A 25,003-nucleotide genomic window follows, 5' to 3' on the forward strand; every position below is an offset into this window, starting at 1 on the left:
ATTAAAAAAAAGAGAAATATTTGGGGATTATTTGAGGAAATAGCAGGAGTGAGTATAATACTTTTATGAGAGTATATATTTTAATAAATTTATAATTTTAAGCAAAGGAGATTGAAATTAAACAGGTAAATGAGCAAGTAAGATAAATTAACATGCATTTAATATGACTTTGTCATCATATAATGAGACATGAGCAGTCTACTAATTGCCATCTTTGTTTTGGAAAGAACACCAGAGACCATGAGAAGATTTCTATTTTCTAGAAATGTTTGTATATAATATCTAAAATAAAGTCACTTTAACTTTTAACAGCATAAAGAAACACACACAGATGCACACACACACATAAAATGAATTAACTGAAAGCTAGTGTTCCTGAAAATCCTACATTTGAAGTAAGGTATGTGTGAACACGGAAGGCACAGGAGGCATTACAATCTAATATTATACAGCAACAAAATCTAATACAATTTGAGACTTCATACAGAGAGCAATCATATCAGGGAGTAGGAAGGTAATAGTTCCTCTTTACTAAGTTCTGGTAAGAGCATTGGGAATACATTGCACATTCAATCCTGGGGATCTCTGCACTGAAAAAAAAAAAAAAGAAATTCATCAGCTAGAAATACGTGAGAGAAGAGGTACCAAAGGTTGGGGTGTTAGAAGGATTGAGGCTCTTTGGGAAAATAACAAAATAACTTATAACATCTAATTGACCTAAATCATCTGGAGTAGGTGAAATTTTCTTCAGTTACATGGAGAGTGTAGTTACAGAAGACTCTGAAGAAATTACTAGGGCAGTGCTTCCCAAAGGTTACCTTGAAAACAATTTCTTTAGGAATCTGAATGGACTCGGAAAAGCAATTCAACCTTAAAATTTTTCTCCCCAATGATTTTTCCTATCACTTCTCCCTTTTCATCTTGTTATTTAAAATGTTTGTACTATCCAAGGCTTTATCTTTTCTTTTGGTTATGAACTGGAAGCTACGTTATGCAGAAGGCTATCCATTCTATTGTCATTTTTATTATTATTAACAACTGAACAGAATGATAATCTTTCAAATTTTAGGAAAGTTGAAGACATACATTTTTAATCAGTAGAATGATGACTTAATAATTTGATTTATACTGGTAAAATATAAACAGTGTTGGTGATGGACTGCTGCATGATTTTATGCTTTTACTTATACTTTAGGGGAAACCTAGAATATATAAATGTATTTTTTAATGTTTTTTTTTTTTTTATTTTTGAGAGAGAGAGAGAGAGCAGGGGAGGGGAAGAAAAAGAGGAAGACACAAGATTGAAGAAGGCTCCAGGCTCCAGGCTCCAGGCTCTGAGTTGTCAGTACAGACCCCGATGTGGGGCTTGAACTCATGAACTGTGAGATCATGACCTGAGCCAAAGTTGGATGCTTAACCGACTGAGCCACCCATGCACCCCTATAAATATATTTTTAAATGGTGAGATGCAATGCCTTAACAGTTAATTATTTCTAAATCCTAAAATGAATGTACAAAGCCATTGTTAGATTTGTATGTTCCTTGACTTCATTTTCACAGCCATAGGTCTCTGGCAGCATTATTTGTCCTATGGTGAGATTTCTTTCTTTTCTGTCTTTAATTGAAAAATAATGATTAGAATTGCCCACTTATTGAATGAATCTTTATAGGGTATTTTGTAAAATTCTTAAAAAATACTTTAAAGATCCTTTCAATTATTTCCTGTGTGTTGTTTGCATTTAACACTTGGAGTGCTTGTTTTATTTTTGTGCCCTTAAGGAGTTCTTGATTATGTGTCTTCTGAGACCATTAAGCTTACACAACAGGGACTTGCCCTGGTGAGGATCTTTCAGGTTTCTTTGAGGAGTTCTTGCATTCCAGCCTAGGAATAGAGGAGTGTGTGCTGTCTGTCTACACCATACGTGGCCGCTTCCTTCTCCTCCCCACTTCGCTTTACAACTTAATCCTTGAAAGAGGAAACCATTCCAGGCTGTTACCCTCCTCATTTAGGCCTTTAGAGCTAGGAGTTGTTACTATTGTGTCCGTAGTCACTGATGTGAGAGAAGTGTAAGAACTGAATGAATCACAATCTTTCAAGAGCAGAAGGATTTGCCTGCCACAAGAGGGCTAAATGGTAACCCTCAAGTCCTCTTACTGAGCAATTGTGTTTCTGCTCAATAAGCAGGTAAAGGCTTTTGCGACTGCATTTTCTTTATAATAACTTATTTTCCTTTAAGTCAGTTCCTTTTTATCAAAAAGAGTTCAGCGGTATACCTTCAGGCCATTACACAATATATGATTATGCTATTTATACCACTTGCAAAAATTGATAGATACAGAAGGTTGCAGTTGGGCTGAGTGAAGATGGTTAGTGCTTAATGAGTCACACTTTAGTAAATCCTTCTAACTGATTTCACAGAGGTGTTTCAGCCAACTGGAGGGATACACATAAAAATGCTTTACTTTTTTGTATATCTGCTAATAACCGTACAATGGCAAATCCACTTTGCTAGTGGGAAAAGAGTTTCCTTAATAAATTTCACTTCGATTCCATTTTTTCAAAGGTAACATGGATCCTGAATTTAGTGTAGACAATTTTATTTCAATTCGATATTAATCTTTTTTAATAATCTCTTTTACCACAGCTGAGACTTGTAGCTCTGAACTGAAGGCATGGGGTTGTTTATTTTCTTTCAATTCCTTCTATCTTCCCAGGGCTTGTTTCTTGTTTATGGATGAAAAGAAGAGAAAAAAGGAGAGAAAATGTCTTATGATACCACCCTTGGTGAGTAGGTTATCTTCCATATTAGTAATAAATGTTATTTATTTTGTGGATAATTACAAATGAGAAAAGGCAGAGTTGCTGATTCCTCATATGGACACCAATGTTGATACATAGTTCTATGGCTGGATGTGGGTATGAAAGCCCTAATAAGCCTTGTTGGTGAGCATCTTCCTAGGCTTTGCCAATTCCTTTAGAGATGGGGCTATATCGTATGTATCCCACATGGTAACATGACGCCACATTCTCAAATGGACTCAAGCTCCAACAATTCCATAGACACTGATCTCACCCATTTCTAGGTTTCTAAGTCAGAGGATAGTAGGCAAAAGTAGAATAACTTTTCCTTACCTCTTCAAGGCAGGAGGATTAGAACTAGTAATTGTCCTCCCTCTGTCTCATAATAGTGCACAGTCCTTTGTCTACAGTGTTCTTTCCCTACAGATCAACCTATGCTGCAGATAAGCATATATCCAATTAGAACTACATGCTGATCCTAGTTTTTGAAAGATAATCCTGTATTTCAGAAGGTTTTGATGCAGTTCTTCCTTGGGTTTGGAAGGGAGTTCCAGTTGAGTACCATCTCCAGTTTCCTTAGGGATATGAAGAAAGAATGTAGGCTTATACTTTCCCCAAAGTCAACCCTCTACTTCCCAAAAGTTAGGAATCTTTACTAAATGGCAGGACCATGTCAAGAGGTCTATAAAACATGCCCAAATTGAGCAACCTCCTCGACAAGAGGTTTAAAAGCTCATTACAATGTCCAAATCATAAATAAGTTGGTGTGCATTCACAAGCATCTACTGTACTCCAATGTATTTTTAGCCCAATATAATCCCTTTATCATTTTAAAAATGGCATCATTTTATGGATTCCTCAATGATACTAGAGTTACTGGATTTCTAAAATCAAGTTTCAGTCGAAGTATATTTATCACATATTGGATTGATTGTAAGCAAAATATCTAACTCAGTGATATTTGTGCTGCTGTTTTTACTCCCTTAATAGACAAGTCTCCACAAAGCATTTCTTTTTTTTTTAACTCAGATTAGATCAAACCCTCTGATAGCTTTCATCAACCTAGAATAAATTTCAAACACCCTGATAACTATGTTATAAGCCCCATTGTAATTTTGGCATGGTTATGTACTAGACTTTATATACCTTTCTATTTCTTCTGTATAATTTTTCTTCTCCAGCCACACAGGCCTTCTTTCTGTCCCTGGGACACATCAGCTCATTTGTACCTTTAAGTTTTTGTTCTTCCTGTCTCTTCTTTCTAGAATATCATTTCTGTAAAAGTCTTTCATAGTATACTCTCTCTTTCTTCAGGTGATACTATGAAATAAATTGTGCTCCCCTCTCCCACCCATATTCCTATATTGAATTCCCAATGTGACTGTATTTTAATATAGAGTCTCCAGGAGGTAAATTAAGTAAGATAAAGTCATAAAAATTGATAGAACTAGTGGTGTCTCAAGAAGAGAGAGAGAGATGTTTCTTTCTCTTTATGAACACCCACCAAGGAAAAGGCAAGTGAACACACAACAAAATGGCAGCCAACTACAAGCAGAGAGAAGAGACGTCAGAATGAAACTTATCCTGATGGCATCTTGATTTAGAACTTCCCTGCCTCCATAATTGTGACAAATTTCTGTTATTAAGTTACCTAGTCTATCGTATTTTTTACGGAAGTACAAGCAGACTAAGAAAGGTGGTGACTCAAATGCTACCTGTTTAGAGAGAGCATTCTCAGGTACTCATAGCCTCTAAGATAAATATCAAATATGCTTCATATTTTGATACTTATTCTCAGCTTTTAACTTTACTGTCTTTCCTCTGTTATCTCATTATACTGCCTAATCGTAATGCTTGATAACGCTTTCCTTTTTCTTTTCCTTTAGACTATGACTTAGATTTTTCTGACCGAGCTAACTTCAGCCCACCCATGGCATTTTTTTCCTCTGATCTAGTATAGCACTTGGATGCTTATTTTTTTGTGTGGGTGGAGCTTCATGGGGACTACTCTTAACAGATGTTCCTGTAGCATCTTGAGCACGATTCAAATAACATGGGGAGGAACTTGTATGTTTTGCTTCATGAGTTATTATAATTGCCATTAGAGTAGCACCACTTATTCCACCAAAAAAGAGTGCTTGTTCAGTACTGGTTCTTTATAAACTTTTCAAAATCTTCCAAAATATCATTTGGGATTAAAATTAAATAATTATGCCAGACAAAAGATCTCTGTAATTAGGTTGTCCTTTTTGCCCCACTGGACACACCATAAAAATGATTATGATACGATATGAACACAAATTCAAATATCACAAGAAGTTAAAAATGCAGCATGCATTCCAAATTATTTAACTAATTCTCCAATTTGTTGTCTAGAATAACAAAATAACAAAAATAAATCTAAAACTATATCTCCAACTTCACTGTTAATCCTTCCCCATCACTTTTCTCCCACCTTCCCCTTTTTTAAGCATATTAATTTAATTATGTTAATATGTGGTAATATGGTACTCTTAAGGCTAATAATATACTTTCAATTATTGAACATGACATTAAAATGAATAAATGTTTCCTGAGATGATAGTTAACTCTTAAGTGTCACATGGAAAGTGTGTGCAATGTAACAGTAACCTCCAAGAACACAAATGGACATTGTATTCCAGAGACCATGGAAGAGAAAGGATCTCAAACAAAATTTAGATCTTGAGTCTCATGTTAATCAAATCAATTTGAAACACATGTCACATAGCAAGAAGAAAGAGTTGAGGTGAGCTAACATATTTTGAATAGGATGCAAGTAAGACAGAAACAACAACTTAGAGGCAAACAACATACAAATTATTGGATAATTTTATAGAATTTGTTTAGAAATTTTCATGACAAAATGTCTACTTAACACAATATACATATTCTTTTATTGCCTGCTTTTCTCTATCAAAAAACAAAATCAAATTATCTCTACCATTAACTTTGGACTTAAGTGATCATTTTAATAACCTTCTAGTATTATGTTATACATATGTAACATAATAATTTTAGTAAGCCCATATTATTGAACAGTAGCTATCAATGTCTTTATTACTGTGAGAAGTACAATGTAGAAATTGTGCAATTACTGAATTATTTCCTCAGTCAATTTCCTGATGTGTAGCCTGGGTAAAAGGATGTAATTCTCCTTGATACTTTTGAAAAAAAATACTTGAAATTACATGTTGTGCTGCTTTACAATACCTATGGTCACCACCAGCATAGCCCTTGGGAATGATTTATCATAGAGTGGACATTCATGGGAATGGCTTTTTTTTTTTTTAACTTTTTTTTTTTAACGTTTTATTTTTTTTTATTTTTGACAGAGAGAGAGAGAGAGAGACAGAGCATGAGCGGGGGAGGGGCAGAGATAGAGGGAGACACAGAATCCAAAGCAGGCTCCAGGCTCTGAGCTGTCAGCCCAGAGCCTGACGCGGGGCTCGAACTCGTGAACCACGAGATCGTGACCTGAGCTGAAGTCGGATGCTCAACCGACTGAGCCACCCAGGCGCCCCGGGAATGACTTTTAATACATGCTCCTGCAAACCCAAAGTGGTAAAGGATTTTGCTTTAATTTGCATTCTTCCACAAATAATATTTTAAACCTAGCAATTAATTTCTTTAAAATAATTATTACTTTTGAGCTATTTATACAGATTTGTGCCCTGACAACCCTCTTTTCTGAGTGAAATTACTGGGTTCCAGATCTCTTTTTTTCTCATAAAGTGTAATTTATTTTTTTAATCTTCTTTCTCTTCCTCTTGCCTTCTTTTTCTTTCCCTTATCTTTTTTTTTTTCTTTTCCTTTTGAGCAATTTAGTCCCAAAAGCATTAGTAGGAACAAAGCAAGATCGATGTCCATTGTACAGGGGCCTGGGGGTCAGAAGCTACAGTGACATAGAGTAGGGGGTAAGATCTTGCAGGTGGTGGGTTAGGTGTCCACACAGAGTAGTTAACAGCCTGTGTGGGAAAAATAGATTGAGGAAGATGGTCTTGTTTGAGGTGTCATACCCCAGGCTCTGTAAGTAAGGTTTGCATGTGGGGAGATGGACTGTTTTGTCCAACAAGTATGTATAGGGGCCTCTGTATTGGGTCAATGGCCCAGTAGAAGGTGTTCTAACCCAATCAGAGAGAGGAGGCCACCATGGGATTGTGGTAGTCAGAGTGGGTTTGGTGGGGAGAGGTGAGGCTGGTATGGCGACTCAGAGCTCAAACGGGGCGAGAAAGTCATTCATTCATTGCTGAGGCTGATATGGAGTGTCAGACACTGAGAAGTGTGAGGAGGGCATTTCCACAGAAAGCACTCAGGGTGTTAGAGTCCTAACAAGGTTAGAACAGTGTCTAAATAATGCATGGTCTAGCACAGGAAGTCAGAAACCAAGGAGCATAAGGAAAGTAACTACATGGGGGAGGAACTGACAATGAAAATGGGACATTTTTTACATATGAAGGAATTGATCAATTAATTAAATATAATAAGGATAATAAAAAACCAGATTTCTTACCATTTAAGAAACAACTTCTAGTTATAGAAAGGCAGATGGGGCACCAGTTGGTTAAATGTCTGACTTGGGCTCATTTCATAGTTTGTGGGTTCAAGTCCCACATTAGACTCTATGCTGACAGCTCAGAGCCTACTTTAGATTCTATGCCTTCCTCTCTCTCTGCCTTCCCCTGCTCATGCTCTCTCTCAAAAATAAACATTAAAAAAAATCAAAAGGCAGAAAAGAGAAACAGTGGTGTTTGTCCTATATTTATATGTATTTCCTGGAGATAGATAGATAGATAGATAGATAGATAGATGATAGATAGATAGATAGATATTTCTAAATATTTTTGGAATATATATATATACACACACACACACACACATATATATATGTATATATACATATATATATATACACACACATATATATACACACACACACACATATATATATATATATATATATATGTATGCATACATACACGTAAAATCTTATAGATCTATTTATTCAGAGATTTGGGGAATAATCACACCTCAATAACAATGAGTAAAGTTATAACTTTAGACAGGAAGGCAGGGATTCCTATAGAAATGGCTTGTTTCAAGATTGGACCAGGGAAATGACAAGAAGATGAGCCTGGAACGTATTGTTGTACCCCCAAACAAGACAGTGTTTAAAGAATGAAAGAGATATGTCTAAATAACACAAAAACCAGTTTTATGGGGTTCTTTCTGGCCAAAATGGAAAAAATTGAGCATCAAAATGATAGTAATAACAGATTATTTTGCACTGAATAAACTGAGAATCATGAGTTTATATACAGATATAAATAAGGGAATAAATACATCGAGAGTACGATGATTAATGGGATTTTTTACAGATTCAAAACATTGCCCCATAAAAGGCATATTAACTACAAAACAGTAACTTTATAGCGTCACTTTATAGAGTAAAAGAGTAACTTTATAATGGAGAAGGCTTACAGATAACACCTTAAGTGATCAAAGTGAACATCATCAATAATGAGACAAACTGATATTGTATACCCCAGGATAGAAGTAGTGAAAAAATGTACCATCACCCCTGTGATGTTTATCCCAAACATATATGGCCTAAATATTATGAGGAAACTTTAGACAGACCCAAATAAAGAGGCACTGTACAAAAGAAGTGGCCTATAATCTCAAAAGTGTAAAGGTCATGAAAATCAAGGAAAGACTTTAGAGATAGTCCATACTGAAGGAGACTATGACAACAGAATATAAAACTGCAGTAGATGTTGCTAAATGGAAATTTTTGCTATAAATTACATTTAGATCTTTGACAAGACTTGAAGACAGTCTCGGGATTCAATGGTATAACAGCCTCCCAGATGTTCCCATTGACTCCTGATGCTACTTTTCATATCTCAGAATAATCCCCTCCCTTTAATTGTGAGCTGGACCTAGAAACCTACTTCTAATGTAAACTATACATTGAAAGTGATAAGATGCTTCTCTCAAGAGTAGGTTACAAAGGAATGGGGCTCTCATCATGCCCCATCTCTTGCTCTGTACCTTCTCACTCTGATGGAAGTTGTCTCATGTTTTGTCAGCAGCTCTTTGGAGAAGCTCACATCACAACAATGTGAGGGAAGCCTCTGACTAAACCAGTGGGGAACTGAGTCCTATGTTCAAGAACCTATGAGTACCAACATCTTGCTAATAACCATGTGAGTGAGCTTGGAAGCATGTTGCTCATTTGAATCTTCAGATGAGACCACAGCCCAAGTAGATAACCTTGACTACAACATTATGACCCAGTGGATAGATCCAGCTAAGTCATAGACAGATTCCTGACCCATAGAAATTGTGAAATAAAAAAAAATGTTGTCTTACATGATTCTGTTTTAGGGCTTTTTTATGAAGTAAGAGATAAATATTACACATAGTTATTAATAACATAACATTGTGAAGTTCTTGATTTTGATGACTGTATTATGGCTATGTAAGAAAATAGCCTATTTAGGAAATATGCACATAAATTTTTGGAGGGCAATGAAGTGCCTGCTTGGCAATTTTCTCTCCAGTGACTCAAGAGAGAAACATTTCCTTATAATACTTCCAATATTTATTATTAAAAAAAAGTTTGAAAATTAAAAAAAAAAACTAATAATGCATAGATTTTCCTTACTATTTCATCTCTTTCTGCTTGGAAATGTTATTTTCTTAGGTTTATCTTTAGTTGTCTATCAAGAACATAATATTTGCTTCTCTGGAAGCCTCATTGTTTTCCATGGATTTAAACAAAGGGAGTTCAAATATCAAAGTAGACGAAGGGAAATATGTGAATTCCATAGCCAGACCCAATGTCTCTTTTAACTTCAAGGTGAAGCTTTCTGTGAAAAATACTTACCAGGATACATACTAATTATATACTCTACAGAAATGGATTCCTCTACTAGTACAGATAATTAATCAATAATTAACTGAGCAGAAATAAAGCTCTATATAGGAGATGAGAATATGGTATCATCACCTGCAAGGCAAGCTCATTCTATTCCTAGTTATGCAATAACCATTGTTATTTAGCAGCAGATTTGGAATTAATGATATTTGTGATCAGGCATTAATCTTCACATTAATTATTTAGAAATTTTATTCTTTGTAATTATGCTTTATTCATGCATTTCTGTTAATTCATATTTAGATTTTTACTTAAGGAAACACTTCTCTTTAAAAATGTCCATTAGATAATCTATTTAAATATCTATGTTTTATTCATAAACAAAGAAAGTAGAATTATTATTTAAATGTCTATGTTTTAATCATAAAACAAAAGAGGAACATATTGTTATTGGGTTTGCAAAAGAAACACAAGTCAGTTCTGGATACAATATGCCTCCACATCATTTGTGCTTGATTTTTTTTCTTTTTCTTTCATTCTACTTTCTTTTTTGCTTCATCCTCTGCTTTCTTTATTCAATACACTCACTTCTAACTCTTTTTATTCTGTTTTTGTTTTCTGAGCCTTTCTATTTCTGTTTTTACTTCCTGTCATTCAGTATTGTTCTGCAAATATGGATTCAAGTGAGATGTTTATGTCTTTTTTTAAGATTATCATCCCCTTAAGGATATTAAAAGGCTTTGTGGAGCCATAGATTTTAAAAATCATGAAGAGCTGAAGAAAGCACCAATTCTAAGGCCAATTGTTATGTAAGATTTTTGTGCGTTTCTATGCTGTTATTATGGCTTGCATTTTTCAATCCAATGATAAGATCAAGACCACTTCTCCTGATATCTGAGCTGCATGATGTAACAGTCAGAAAGATCACATAGAATAAAGGAAATGTATATCAGCCTTCGTCTTCAGTGTAAGAGAAAACTCCCATCATCTTCCTCTTCTCTAGAAGCACACAGTGGTATTAGAATTATGAAACTTTTTATTAGAATCAGTCTTGAGAAATTCTTCTTAAAGCTTTAGAAGTCTGTAAACATCTTAATTTTAGGAAATTTGGCAGAATGTTTAATTACCAAAAGAAGATCAGGCTATTAATCAAAATTTGGAATTGCTACCATTACAAATAAATGATTGTAGAGAAATTGAGGATTTAATTACTTCTTTCAGATGCAATATTCTGTTTGCTTTCTCTTTTGAAATTGTCCTCAAATGAAGACAACACAACAACATCTTGAAGGAAGTACTGATAAACCTCATTTAATTTGTTTCCATCCCTTTTAAGATTCTACTCCTATTAAAAAGGAATGGCTTGTTGATAAGAAAGCGGTCCAATATTATGACAGATTCAATCTCCCCAAACTACTGACTTTCAGTTTGGCTCCAGAGAAAGATTATTACCTCAGATACTTATTTTGCTGGCTCTCATATAGTTGAGTCAAAATGTTAAAAGAATAAAATGGTCAGAGAACTCTGAAAAATCTTATTAATTTTGTAATGGTGCTGAAAGCTTACCAAAGGTTTTTGTTCCCTAAAGCTACTGCTTTGAGTAAATCAGAAGGGATTTCTTTTTTAACTGCTGAAAAGAGGCAGGTCTTTCTCTGGTTTGCTGTGCATGAAATGCCAAATGTGGAGTTTAGGCATGTCTATGGATGCTCGTTTGACTACATCAGTTGTGATTTTTAGAATATATACCATGTGTATACAGACACATGTATACATGCATACAAATAAATATAGAACAATACAAATACGAAGGAACAGAAGTATAAACAATTGATGGCAATTGTGTTTTTGACGGTGATTAGCACATGCCTTATCTTAGTTGCCATTAAAAGGTGCAGAAATTCCACAAAGTTGTTGTTTATGAGAAAAAATCATTTGATATATTAAATTAAATGTAGGGACATGGAATAAAAAAAAAGAGGAAGAAGGAAGAAGTGTGGCAAGAGAGGTGCTAACAGGGGAGAGTTACAAGTAAAATCTAAGAATATAGTACCTGTCAGCCTATGTAACAGCTCCCTGGGAATTAACTACAGATGAATAAAAGTATTTAATAAGAAATTGATAACATGCACAATAATTATTATATATAAGGAAATTATCTTCAATGATCTATTTGAGTCACCTTATGAAGTTTTTATTCAGTTAAGTATGCAACAAATATTACATAGTGCTTACTATGTGCCGCACCCTATAGGCACTTCAGGAAGGACAGTGAGCAATACCAACCAAAATATGTGTTTTCATGGACTTGCATCCTAGAGGGAGGACTGACAATGAACAAGTTAGTTAAGTGAAATAGATGGTAATTTATATAGCATGTAGAAGTAGTATGTATAATAGTAGAGATTTACACAGAGTTATTACGGGTGAGAGAGCATCTGCCTTGTGTGAATGGAGGTCTTGGTCCTGGGATTCCACATGAAATTTACATGGTGATCTGCCCTCAGAATAAAGACAGCCAGAAGGAAAGTAGCAAGCATAAAGTTTATTAAAGTGAAAGTACCTTGAGAGTCTCAAGGTGGGAGACTGGGCAGGTTCCACCAGGTGGAACCAGCCCTAGGTTTATTTTGGGATTGGACATGATTGGGTGTCTCTGGGCTGGGAGGAGCTGTCACGTACAGTGGGTAGTCTCTAATTGAGGCTGCCTCCATTCATTTGGGAACATCCCCCCACAGGTTGGAAGGGGAAATTTTTCCTACAAGGTTTGTACCAGAACCATCATGGCATCCTTTTTCCATTGGATTAGGCTGTTTTCACAATGCAAATGAATTATAATGAGTCCAAGGATTACCCTAGGGCAGAGGTGGAAGGGGAGAGGGCATGTTCTGCACCTGTGGTTCTTGGTCTGTCAGGCCCAAGGTCTTGGAAGCCACAGGGTCAGGATGTTGTGCTCTCAGGATTATCAGGTGTAGCCTATTTATCACCATCCTTGTCTTCAGCTCATGGCTCTATCATTCTCCTTCAAGGACTTGGGACTCTCCCTCCCGGTGATCCTTCCACTCTTCATGTCTAGCTTCTACCTAACAGAGTTGCTGTATGTGATAAATATGTAGTAACTGAGATGGTGATAAGTGTTATGCTGAAAACATAAAGCAGGGAAAAGTTATGGGGATTCAATTCTAGTATGGTGGCTATGAAAGCTGTCAATGAGAAGGTGCTTTTTGAATGAAGACTGGGGGCAGTGGGGGAGTAGCTCTGTAAGATGTGGCAAAATAATATTCCAGATGAAAGGACAGCAAGTGAATGGGCTTTGAGTGAATGGGATATGTTTAAGGAAAAATAGTAACCAATTCTGTAAGAGGTGTGTAAAGGAGTAAGAGAGCAGTACAATAGAAAATGAACTCTTAGAAATGATGAGACAATCATGTAGTGTCTGCTAGGTCAAAGGATTCTGGCTTTTACTTTTTGTAAAGAGGAAAGCATATGAAGAACGTGATATGTTTTATGTTTTTAACAGATCCCTCTGTTGACTCTAGTTATAGTTTCAAAGGGTGTATACATGTGCCAAACCTTACCAAACTGAACACTTTAAATATGTGTAGTTTTTGTTTTGTTTTGTTTTGTTTTGTTTTGTTTTCTTTCATTTCATTTTCAGGGGAGGGGTAGATGGAGAGAGACCAAGAGAGAATCCCAAGCAGGATCCATGCCCAGTGTAGAGCCTGGCTGTGGGATTTGATCTCATGACTGTGTGATCATGACCTGAGCCAAAATCAAGTCAGTAGCTTAACTGACTGAGACACCCAGGTACCCCAAATATATGTAGTTTTTAAATGTCAATTATGTTTCAACAAAAGCTGTTAAAAAATCCATCTGGCTACAATTTTGAAAATAAATAAATTGAGAATAAAGTGAGAATAAAGGGTCCTGGGGTCAAGACAAATTCAGGGCAACCTTTCTGGGGCTCATTCAATAGTAGAATTGTGAGATCACAGTAAGTTGGACCAAGATGATAGCAGCAAGGATACTGAGAAGTGAGCGTGTCTTAGATATATTTAAGATCTAATGCCAACAGGATTTCCTAATGAGTGGATATTCACCATTAAAGAAAAGGGACATGAAGGAAGATACTAAATTTTTGGCCTAAACAACGTTGAAGATGGATTTTCTATTAGCTAAGATGCAAAAGGTTGAGAGAAAAACATGTTTGGCTATGGACTAACAGGAGCTCAGGAAGATTGAAATTTCTATTAGACTTCCAAGTGAATCTGTCAAATCAGCAGTTGGATAATGTGTCAAATTCAGTGGAGTATTCTGTGCTGGAAAGATCAGTGTGGAGCTATCATCTATCAATTTATATCATATCTACCTATATGTTCACATATCTATACATCTGTATCTATGATGTTTAAAAGTATGAAGCTATCTGTTATTACTTAGAAAGAATGTAGACAGTCAACAGGAGATAAAAATACTGAGCTATGGGGTATTCCCAAAGTTAGAGTTTGGGGAGATGATGCAGTGTCAGTAAGGAAACTGACAGAGAATAGTCGGAATATAAAGGGGAAACAGACGGAGATAGAGTGATTAACCATGCAAATTACATTAACATGCTACACACGATGAAATCTTACCTTTAGCAACATTAAAGTATTAAACTGTTAAACTGTTAAACCATTAAAGTATTAAAGTATTGACCAGTTAGGGTTGAAAAGCTTATTGTAAGAAATTTAAGATAAGGAGGAGAAAAATTGGAAAAAGTGAATAAAAACAAGTCTTTCCCAGTGTTTTCTCCAAAGGAAAAAAGAGAATTATGGCAGTGTTCAAGTGTACAAATATAAGAATTGCTCTTACCTATATTTGGACAACCAAAGAGAGAAGGTAGGATGTATGCCTACAAATGCAGATAGGTAGATGGATATGGCTGCAACTTATAGAAATCTTTGTCTGATTTCTTTTTTTTTTTTTCAATAAAATATTAACAGAAACATTCATTAGCTGAAAGTGAGGTCCAGGTAAGGGATGTTGGAAGTTTGAGAGAGAGATAATTATGAAAGACTCATTTAAGAAGATAGCAAGTGAGGAAAGTAGGGATGTATACGATTCCCTGACAGCATTTTAGGGCTAAACTGAAATTAGTAATAATGGATATAAATGCATAAAAATGGAGACCAGTCAGCACAGTATATATATTTTTTCTCACTATAGGTATGTTCAGACACATGAATGCAGCTATGTGATAGAAAGAACTTTAAATTTAACCCTGACTGTGATTTAGTGAAAATGAGAGTGACACAAGATCAGAGGTCTCTGTCCCATTTGTTTGGTTTCAAACCCTTTTGCTTAATTATTCTACTAGTTTCTTCCCACAGCCACCGTATAGATCCTGAGGTGAGAAAGAAAATATGTTCTAGATGCTTATAATATGTAAAAATATCTAAATACCAGAAATTCAAAAATTAACTATAACCAGGTTTTCACTTATTAATTGGATTCATAGTACTAGATATGAAAGTATTTTACAAGTTCCTTCCAGTTCTATTAGACAAAAGTAGATAAGCATTTTAAAGGGACTCTCAGCCACCAGGTTTTTCAGCATATAAGCAACTGTATTTTTATAATGTTTCCTTAGTAAACATTGTTTACTATAGAAAAATTGTGTTAATAGTAGGAAAAAATGACTGGTTATTTAAAAATTTGATACATTCTTAAAAAAGACAATTCTTAACATTACTGTTGATGTTCCTATGTGTAAAAAACGGAACAGCCAGTGAAAAATTACCATGATATTTTAGATTCAGTTTTACAGATGGTGTTTCTTTCAGAAGTTGTAATGTTTGGCATAGCTGCTAGTTTTATGTCTAAAACTAAGCCAAAATATCTAAATTTTAATAAATATTAAGATAAAACTGTATTTTTATATATAAAATATTAGAAGCCAGCCTGAAACTTACTATAAAAAAAGAAAATTAAGCAATTAAATTTGGTCATTCACATTTACTGAACTCTTATAATCCAAATGCTGCTTTTCAGCATTTTTATATATAAAAAAATTCTCAATAGAAGTACACAACAACTTGAAATAGAAGCTAAAATTATTTCTGTTTTACAAGTTACAACATAGAGAGGCTTAATAGCAAGCTCATACCCACTATAAAAATTTATGTGCAAATATCATCGATGTATATAAACATGCATTTTTAGTACAAAATATTCCAAGTGAAATTTGAAAAATCAGCTTATTAGTCATTTGGAATTTTGACATTTTTTATTAAAGAAATATTCAAATTTAATCTAGTTGAAAACTCCTTATTTAAGGAAAATTCAGCTCATGCTCCAATGCAGCGGGAATGGGAATAAAGAGGAACAGATACTATGGAACATTAGTTGGCAAATAAAATAAAACATTTGGTAGAACAGCCAACTTGGCAAATTTTTATAGAGCTCCTTTATAACCTGACATTGAAAATATTAATGACAAGACTTATTTAAACAAATTTTCATATGTGCATACACATATACACACACATATATCCTCTATTCTCAACACATATTATATATTGTAGAAAATATATATGTAACTTCATAAATAGGGGAATTCAAATGTTAAGTGAAATGCAATCTGCCTTACAAGAGAAGAGACACTACTTATATTATTAAAATATTTTAAATATTTCTTAAATTGTTATATTATTGAATTATATCAAGCAAATATATTGTCATTTGTATTTTTCATAAAAAATAAAGTTGAAATGTTTAGATGTGTTGCAGATCTTCTAGCAAATGCCACCATTTTGGAAATGATGTAAAGGTAAGAACAGATAAGATATGATTATTGAAAGAAAATACACCTCATAGGTTTAGACTACCATATCATAATATCTGGTCATTCATATAATTCAAAAAGTAAAATGATCTAGTGTAGTTTCTTGAAGGTAAAGTAAGTTATTTGCCACTTATCAAAAATCTATTTTGCTGTTGTATCGACTCTGGATATATAATGCATTATGCAAACATTAATTTAACTTTTACATTCAACTAATTGTTTTAGGTAATGGAAATATAAATATGGAAGAAAGCATTAGTGACTCCAAGGGGACCATAGTCTGCAAAGGGAAATAAATAATAGATTACAGTAAGTTACATTCTGACAAAAATAAACACAGGGTGATGGGAAAGCCCTTACAATGAGTAACATTACCAGATGTGTATGTGCCTGTATGTACATTTACATCAGAAAATGATTCACAGAGGAGGTGAGGAAGCAGAGTCTTACAGGGAGAGCAGCAACGAATGAAGGGAAGATAGACTGTTGGTAAAAAGGAAATTGCAGAATGAGATACAGCTGTGAACCTTGTTCAAATCACCAGTATCTTTCTCCCAGATTAATGGCAATAGTCTAAAATGTGGCCCTCCTGTTTTCACTTCTGTGACTTACAACCAGTTCTTAACATTTATTACTTAAACTCATGTCTCTTGAAAAACCTTCCCATGAAAGTGGAAGTCCTTACAAAGCCATCTGTGACTCCCGTCCCCTCTCCTTACCTCTCTGTTTCCTATCATACCACTCCACCCAGACTGGTCTTTTCTGCCTTAGGACAGGCAGACTTTTCCTCAATATCTTTGGACTTAATATACTATTTGCTTGTCTTTATTTTTTTTCCCTCATTTTCTTCAATCTTTACCTAAATGCTTCTTCTCAATGCTACCCAACTTGATCACCTGAATTTACCTCACAAAATTCCTCCTATGATACTAGTATTCTCTTTGACTATATTCTATTTTTTCCCAAAGCAATTAGTACCAACTAACACAACATGCAATCCAGTCATTTATTATATTTATTTACTTTTTTGGATGCTTTATCTCCTACTCCCACGATTTTAAACAACATGAAGACAAAATTTTTTTCCTTTTCTTTTTAATTATTTGTGCATGCCAAATGCCCAAAACAAGTTTGTTTGTTTGTTTGTTTGTTTGTTTGTTTTGTCTTGCCTGTAGTAAGAGCTCAATATATTTATAAAATATGCAGCAGAATATAATGTTATGGGTAAAAAGTTACAGAAAAGTGGCCATGCGACAGTCTGGAAACTGCAAGTGGTTTAGAACTGCTAGAATTTCTAAGCTTGAATGTCAAGACTGGAGAGATATCACTCCAAAAACTATGCAAAGGCTTTTCTGGCTCATAGGTCAAATGTAAGGAATACATTTATCTTAAGTAAATAAGATAGAGAAATCTAGGGCTCACATTAAAACTTGAAAAATGTATGCCAAAGGATAAACATTAGTACTTTTAAATACCAAGCATCACTCAGAGATGTAAAACTGTCACATGAACATATAATAGTCTCAGCTTGTTTAGCACTGGCCAGAAAGAAATATTTAAAAGTTGAACTCCTTCCCCCATAAAAAAGAATGACCTAAGGATAATTAAGTGTCTGCTCTCACACAGAAGTATTAAAAAATTAGGAATTTCTTCTCCTTGGAACCTATGCAAAGAGCTAAGCATACTCCTGTTAAATAAGTCTATTATATCCCTGCAGGACTCAAGCTAATTGTAATAACAAGCTATATATGATTTTATAATAGAAAAAATTACTTGGCTTCCTGTGAGGCAGAAAGACAAATAGACAAAGAAAGCTTCTCATCGTATGGACTCTCTCTCTCTCTCTCTCTCTGTCTCTTACACTTTTTCTATTATAAATTAGAAATAAAGTTTAAATCACTTAGAAGATTATTTTTTATACCCAAGAAGCCAGGCAGGAGTATAATCTATTCTGAAATTCATGAGAAAATCCTTTAAAATGTCAGACAACAGTTAAAACATTCTATGATTAGGGCATATTTTAATTTTCTTAATGTCAAAACTCTGCTGTGGGAGAAGCTTATGCACACTCATTTGATATTCACACGAGCTGATATTAAAATGGAGCCACACTTTTAGAAGTATCGATATCAGGGATTGAGGATATTTTTAAAGGGAGACCAGTCTGACCTTCAGGAAAGACAGTGCAGAATAAGATGAACCAGAAATAAAATCATTTTGAAACAATAAATAGCATAATTTCTTTTAACAGGAGCTGGGCAAGGGTAGATAAAATTTTTCTCATGGTTATTGCTCATTAAGTACATTTGCATTCAATTAAAGGGACTGACCTGGGACATGTATTAAGTGAAGGTTAGACAAGGTGAACTTAAGTGTAAGATGTTTTTATCCTTTCGAATAAAGCATGGGGACAATGGAAAGGTCATGTGAATGCTTCCCAGACATAGATAGTGGCAGATGAATTTAGTGCATTCCATATTCTATAAATATTTCTTAAGAGCATTCAATGTGCCAAGTGCTAAACAATAGGAGATTTCTTTCTTCACTGAGCATGAGTACATTTTTGTGTGGGCACTGTGCTATGTACCATGAATGCAGGAGTGAACACAAGACAAACCCTGCCCTCAGGAGGTTACACTGTAGTGAAAAAGACAATAAAATATAAACCAATCTTCAATTTAACATCAAGTAGTGAACAGTGCTGTGGAAGAAAAGAAAAGCAGAATACAGGGATAAAACAGGACAAGGAAATTGCTCTTTCTGATGGCAGTTGGGAAAGTTCTCTTGAAAGAATGGACATTGGAGCAGTGACCCAAGAAGTTGGAGACATGCCATTTAAACATATGGGAGAAGGGCATTTGTGGAAGAGGGAATAGCAAGTCAACAACTTTGAGGTAGAAAAATGCTTTGCACATTTGTGGAAAATTAGAAGCTTAGTATGGTTGTACAAGAGAGAAAAAGGAAACAGAGTGGTAGGTTTGAGGTAAGTCCTAGAGAAATTGCTCCATATCACATTGAAACTTATAAGCACTGGCAAGGATCTTAGACATTATACTAATTATGAAGAAAACATATCAGGGGACTTAGAGCTGGATAGTAATAGAGTGATAAAAATCTGATTTATACTTCAAATAGCTGCAGAGTAAATGCATAGTTTCCTCTTGCTTAAATTCTAATGGCTTTGACTATGGAAAAAAATACACTTGACTTTGGGGTTGATAAAGCAGCAACAATATAGTAAGCTGTATATTAGCTCATATGCTACAACTGACATTACAGATGCCAAGTCTTTCTATATGAGCTACAAGGGTTTCTATATGAGCTACAAAGTGTTATAATTGGCAGGTAAATCTCAGTGTCTTTTGTACATACTGTTTTTACTAAAGAGAATATTTTAACCATGGCCTGCCTAATGAGGGCAAAAGAAATGCAAAGACAATACACTGTGCATGAAAAGTAGGAAAAAAGAAAAGTGAAGACGTTTATATATTGGACAATTATCAACATAATTGTCAAGATGTTAAAATAGAGTATGTAAAAATATAACAGAAAGAGATCAAAAGCAAAAATGCATACCTGATGTCATCCTTAAAAATATGTTTAATATACATGTAGCAAAATTAGGGTACTGTGGTCAACTTAAAATAATGCACATCTATCCCAACTCCCTTCTCTGAGTCATCTCCCTTACTGTGGTATACACATAAAGGAAATGCTTTTGGCAAGTGGCAGGCCAGCCTTCCTGGCAAGATACTTGTTGGGAAGTCTCAGGAAACACTAGTGACAAGCACATTTTGGTGTATGAATAACAGCTTTTGGAATTCCCTAATATAACTCACTTAATAGGCTAATAGCAAATAGCTCTTAGTTATACATAAAATTGAATTCTAAGCAACTTGGTATTTACTTATAAGAATTCATGGTAGGACTTACATTTGAGGATGATTTTGAAGCCAACAGGAGATATTTAACTGCTATAGACTCTACCCTGAAAAACACTATTCAAGTCCAAAAAATTTGAGTAATACCTTGACATTTGAATACATATATTATTTTAATATTTTTGTGATGAACATAGCAAAAAGTTAGCTTATGTAGATATTAGGAATATTAGATATTCAGATGCACACCACTATATATTTCTTCATGTAAAGTTAAAGACAATGATTTTGTTGCACCTTCATTCAATATATGTGGCATTAAAATTATGATTTGTTGTTTTACTTACATTTTTTGTTTTTTGTGTTAAAACTTTGATTTTCCTTTAAAAGAACAAAAAAAGGTTGAAGTGAAAATAAATACACTTAATCAGATTCTACATCATGCTTATTTAAAATAATGAGTTCTATTTATTTGTATGATGTTATTTGGACATACATGTACTTTTTTGTTAAAGTTCTTAGAAATAAACTCAGAACTCAAATAAAAGTTTAGGTACAAGTGTTCCTATTTTTGTTAATGCAGCCCTTAACTTTTCCATGCCTTAGCCATTTGTGTTACTAATTGTTCTACACTGGGAAAACATTGAATCTATTTGAGGAGAATATTGCTGGAAGGATTTTTCTAATTATATCTTTGCCTCATCTATGTGTATATATGGCAAATCATTGTTTATAATAGCTAATAGCTAACTTTTAGACACCAAACTAGGCATTACATATTACATTTACTTTTTCATATATATCCTTTATATTTTTTGTATTTACTGGAATATAACCAATAGAGTGATTACTGGAATATAACCTCCATGAAGGGATGGACTATGGCTGTCTCTTTACCCATGTATTTCTGTTGCCTTGAATAGGTATCTGTTGAATAAATGGTTGAGTAAGTGATTATTCTCAGCACATCTTGGCTCTATCCTGCCCTTTTTATTTCCCCTGCTGCTACTATAGCCATAACTTTTTAAGTTATGGGTTACTTTATGGTCTTCCAAGGTTGAGTCAGTCTTTATATATATTTTCCTTCCAGAGATGCCTTTTCTTTCAGTTCTGCTTACATATTATATCCATTCTCATAACTTTAGGTATTTTCTATGGATCACTGATTTATAAATTTTTAATCTCAGGCCAGAAACTCCTCTAAGCTCCAGTTTTTCAGCCATACTAATTACTTGATATCTCCACTTGTATATTTCTTGGGCATCTCAAATTTACTATGGCTAAATCACAATATTTGCATCTAACCACCCAAAATTTTTCTCATCTAATCCTTACCTTGGGGCTCAACCTGGAAAAGTAGAAGTCTCTTCTGAAGCTTTTATCCCTCATCTTGCTTGCCCCAAATATTAGCAGGTCCTGTTGGCTGTTTGTCAATATATTTTAAACCAATGCATGCTCTATATTTGTATTATCATCATGTTTATCCAAACACCACCATCTATATTCTCAATCACCATAACATATGCCTAACTGATTCACTTCTCATTTATGTCCTCTTTTCTCTGTTGAAAGAAACCAGAATATATCACCCCAAACTATACCTCTTTGACCCAAAAAAGCATTTTGAGTTGAAGGGAATTAAGAAGCAGTAAATGCAGAAAAAGCTTCCTCTTTTTTTGTTTAAAGACAGAAAGTAAATACTCTTTTTACTGGAGACAAACTTATCATCCCAGAAAGGACACCAAAGGAATCTGCAAGCAAACCTTGCTAAACAAACTCTATCTTCCTAGCTAAGGAAGAGGACTATCTAGCCCTAGTTGGACTACCCGTAGCTCAAATCCCAAATTACATTTGTAATTCTTCACAAATTTATTGTTTAATCTGCTAGAGGAAAAAAAGCTTCCTGTTCTCCTCATTTCTCTGGGTCTTCATTCTCTTGTGAAGTTCCCATGTACCTGGATTTTTAAAAAATCTGTATGTTTCTCTCCTGATAATCTTTGTCAGTTTAATTTTTATAACCATCCAATGACCCTTAGAAAGTTGAAGAAAACATTTTCCTTCCCTAGACCGTTTAACACATAGTAGTCAGAATGGTTTATTAACACTGCACATTTAAAGATTTAAAGTGTACAGTTTGGTGTTTTGACATGAAATCATCCCTGAAACCACCACCATAATCAAAATAATAAGCATAACTATTAGCCCCAATAAAGTTCCCTTTATAAATCCTTCCTGTTCTGCCTTCCTCCTCCTTTGCTCTACCCTTAGTCAACAACTAATCTGTATTCTGTCTATAAAGATCATAAATTGATTCATAAATAGAGTAATAAGTGAATTAGAGTGTGCACTCTCATCTGCATTTTTTCATTATTGTGAGATTTCTCCATGTCGTTGCATAGATCTATAGTTGAGGGTGTTTTTTAAGGAATATTGTGTCACTTTCCTGTTTAAAGACTTCCATTATTTTCTTGTTTGTAGTGCATACTTGAGCTGTTTATGGTTGCCAAATTTGTTTCAACAACCTTATGGTGCCCATAGAATTTCCCATATTGTAAACTATATTCTTTTCTATTGCTGTTGTAACACATTAGCAAAGCATAGTGGCTTAAAGTAACAGAAATTTACTGTATTACTGTTTTGGAGGTCAGAAATCGAAAATGGATGTTCAGGGCTGCATCCCTGTTGAAGACTCTAGAAGGAACCTATTTCCTTGCTTTTTCTAGCTTTTATTTATTTTTTTTATTATTTTTTTCAATATATGAAATTTATTGTTAAATTGGTTTCCATACAACACCCAGTGCTCATCCCAAAAGGTGCCCTCCTCAATACCCATCACCCACCCCCCCCCACCCCCCATCAACCCTCAGTTTGTTCTCAGTTTTTAAGAGTCTCTTATGCTTTGGCTCTCTCCCACTCTAGCCTCTTTTTTTTTTTCTTCCCCTCCCCCATGGGTTTCTGTTAAGTTTCTCAGGATCCACATAAGAGTGAAAACATATGGTATCTGTCTTTCTCTGTATGGCTTATTTCACTTAACATCACACTCTCCAGTTCCATCCACGTTCCTACAAAGGGCCATATTTCGTTCTTTCTCATTGCCCTGTAGTACTCCATTGTGTATATAAACCACAATTTCTTTATCCATTCATCAGTTGATGGACATTTCGGCTCTTTCCATAATTTGGCTATTGTTGAGAGTGCTGGTATAAACATTGGGGTACAAGTGCCCCTATGCATTAGTACTCCTGTATCCCTTGGATAAATTCCTAGCAGTGCTATTGCTGGGTCATAGGGTAGGTCTATTTTTAATTTTCTGAGGAACCTCCACACTGTTTTCCAGAGTGGCTGCACCAATTTGCATTGCCACCAACAGTGCAAGAGGGTTCCCGTTTCTCCACATCCTCTCCAGCATCTATAGTTTCCTGATTTGTTCATTTTGGCCACTCTGACTGGCGTGAGGTGATATCTGAGTGTGGTTTTGATTTGTATTTACATGAAGAGGAGCAACGTTGAGCATCTTTTCATGTGCCTGTTGGCCATCCGGATGTCTTCTTTAGAGAAGTGTCTATTCATGTTTTCTGCCCATTTCTTCACTGGGTTATTTGTTTTTCAGGTGTGGAGTTTGGTGAGCTCTTTATAGATTTTGGATACTAGCCCTTTGTCTGATATGTCATTTGCAAATATCTTTTCTCATTCCGTTGGTTGCCTTTTAGTTTTGTTGGTTGTTTCCTTTGCTGTGCAGAAGCTTTTTATCTTCATGACGTCCCAATAGTTCATTTTTACTTTTAATTCCCTTGCCTTTGGGGATGTGTCGAGTAAGAGATTGCTATGGCTGAGGTCAGAGAGGTCTTTTCCTGCTTTCTCCTCTAGGGTTTTGATGGTTTCCTGTCTCACATTCAGGTCCTTTATCCATTTTGAGTTTATTTTTGTGAATGGTGTGAGAAAGTGGTCTAGTTTCAACCTTCTGCATGTTGCTGTCCAGTTCTCCCAGCACCATTTGTTAAAGAGACTGTCTTTTTTCCATTGGATGTTCTTCCCTGCTTTGTCAAAGATGAGTTGGCCATACTTTTGTGGGTCTAGTTCTGGGGTTTCTATTCTATTCCATTGGTCTATGTGTCTGTTTTTGTGCCAATACCATGCTGTCTTGATGATGACAGCTTTGTAGTAGAGGCTAAAGTCTGGGATTGTGATGCCTCCTGCTTTGGTCTTCTCCAAAATTACTTTGGCTATTCAGGGACTTTTGTGTTTCCATATGAATTTTAGAATTGCCTGTTCTAGTTTCGAGAAGAATGCTGGTGCAATTTTGATTGGGATTGCATTGAATGTGTAGATAGCTTTGGGTAGTATTGACATTTTGACAATATTTATTCTTCCAATCCATGAGCAGGGAATGTCTTTCCATTTCTTTATATCTTCTTCAATTACCTTCATAAGCTTTCTATAGTTTTCAGCATACAGATCTTTTACATCTTTGGTTAGATTTATTCCTAGGTATATTATGCTTCTTGGTGCAATTGTGAATGGGACCAGTTTCTTTATTTGCCTTTCTGTTGCTTCATTGTTAGTGTATAAGAATGCAACTGATTTCTGTACATTGATTTTGT

At 34.8% G+C, this 25,003-nt stretch overlaps 1 protein-coding gene across 1 annotated transcript in view; it reads left to right on the plus strand.

Annotated features, from left to right (window-relative positions):
* Positions 1–4,760, plus strand: part of LOC122241901 — a 180,858-nt gene extending 176,098 nt beyond the window's left edge. The window contains exon 6 of the mRNA XM_042998323.1: positions 4,687–4,760. Within this exon, the coding sequence (XP_042854257.1) occupies positions 4,687–4,760 (74 nt within the window). The remainder of the gene's footprint in view (positions 1–4,686) is intronic.
* Positions 4,761–25,003: the final 20,243 nt, after the last annotated feature.

Source organism: Panthera tigris, chromosome C2 (genome assembly GCF_018350195.1).
Source record: "Panthera tigris isolate Pti1 chromosome C2, P.tigris_Pti1_mat1.1, whole genome shotgun sequence".
Classification (NCBI taxonomy): Eukaryota; Metazoa; Chordata; class Mammalia; order Carnivora; family Felidae; genus Panthera; species Panthera tigris.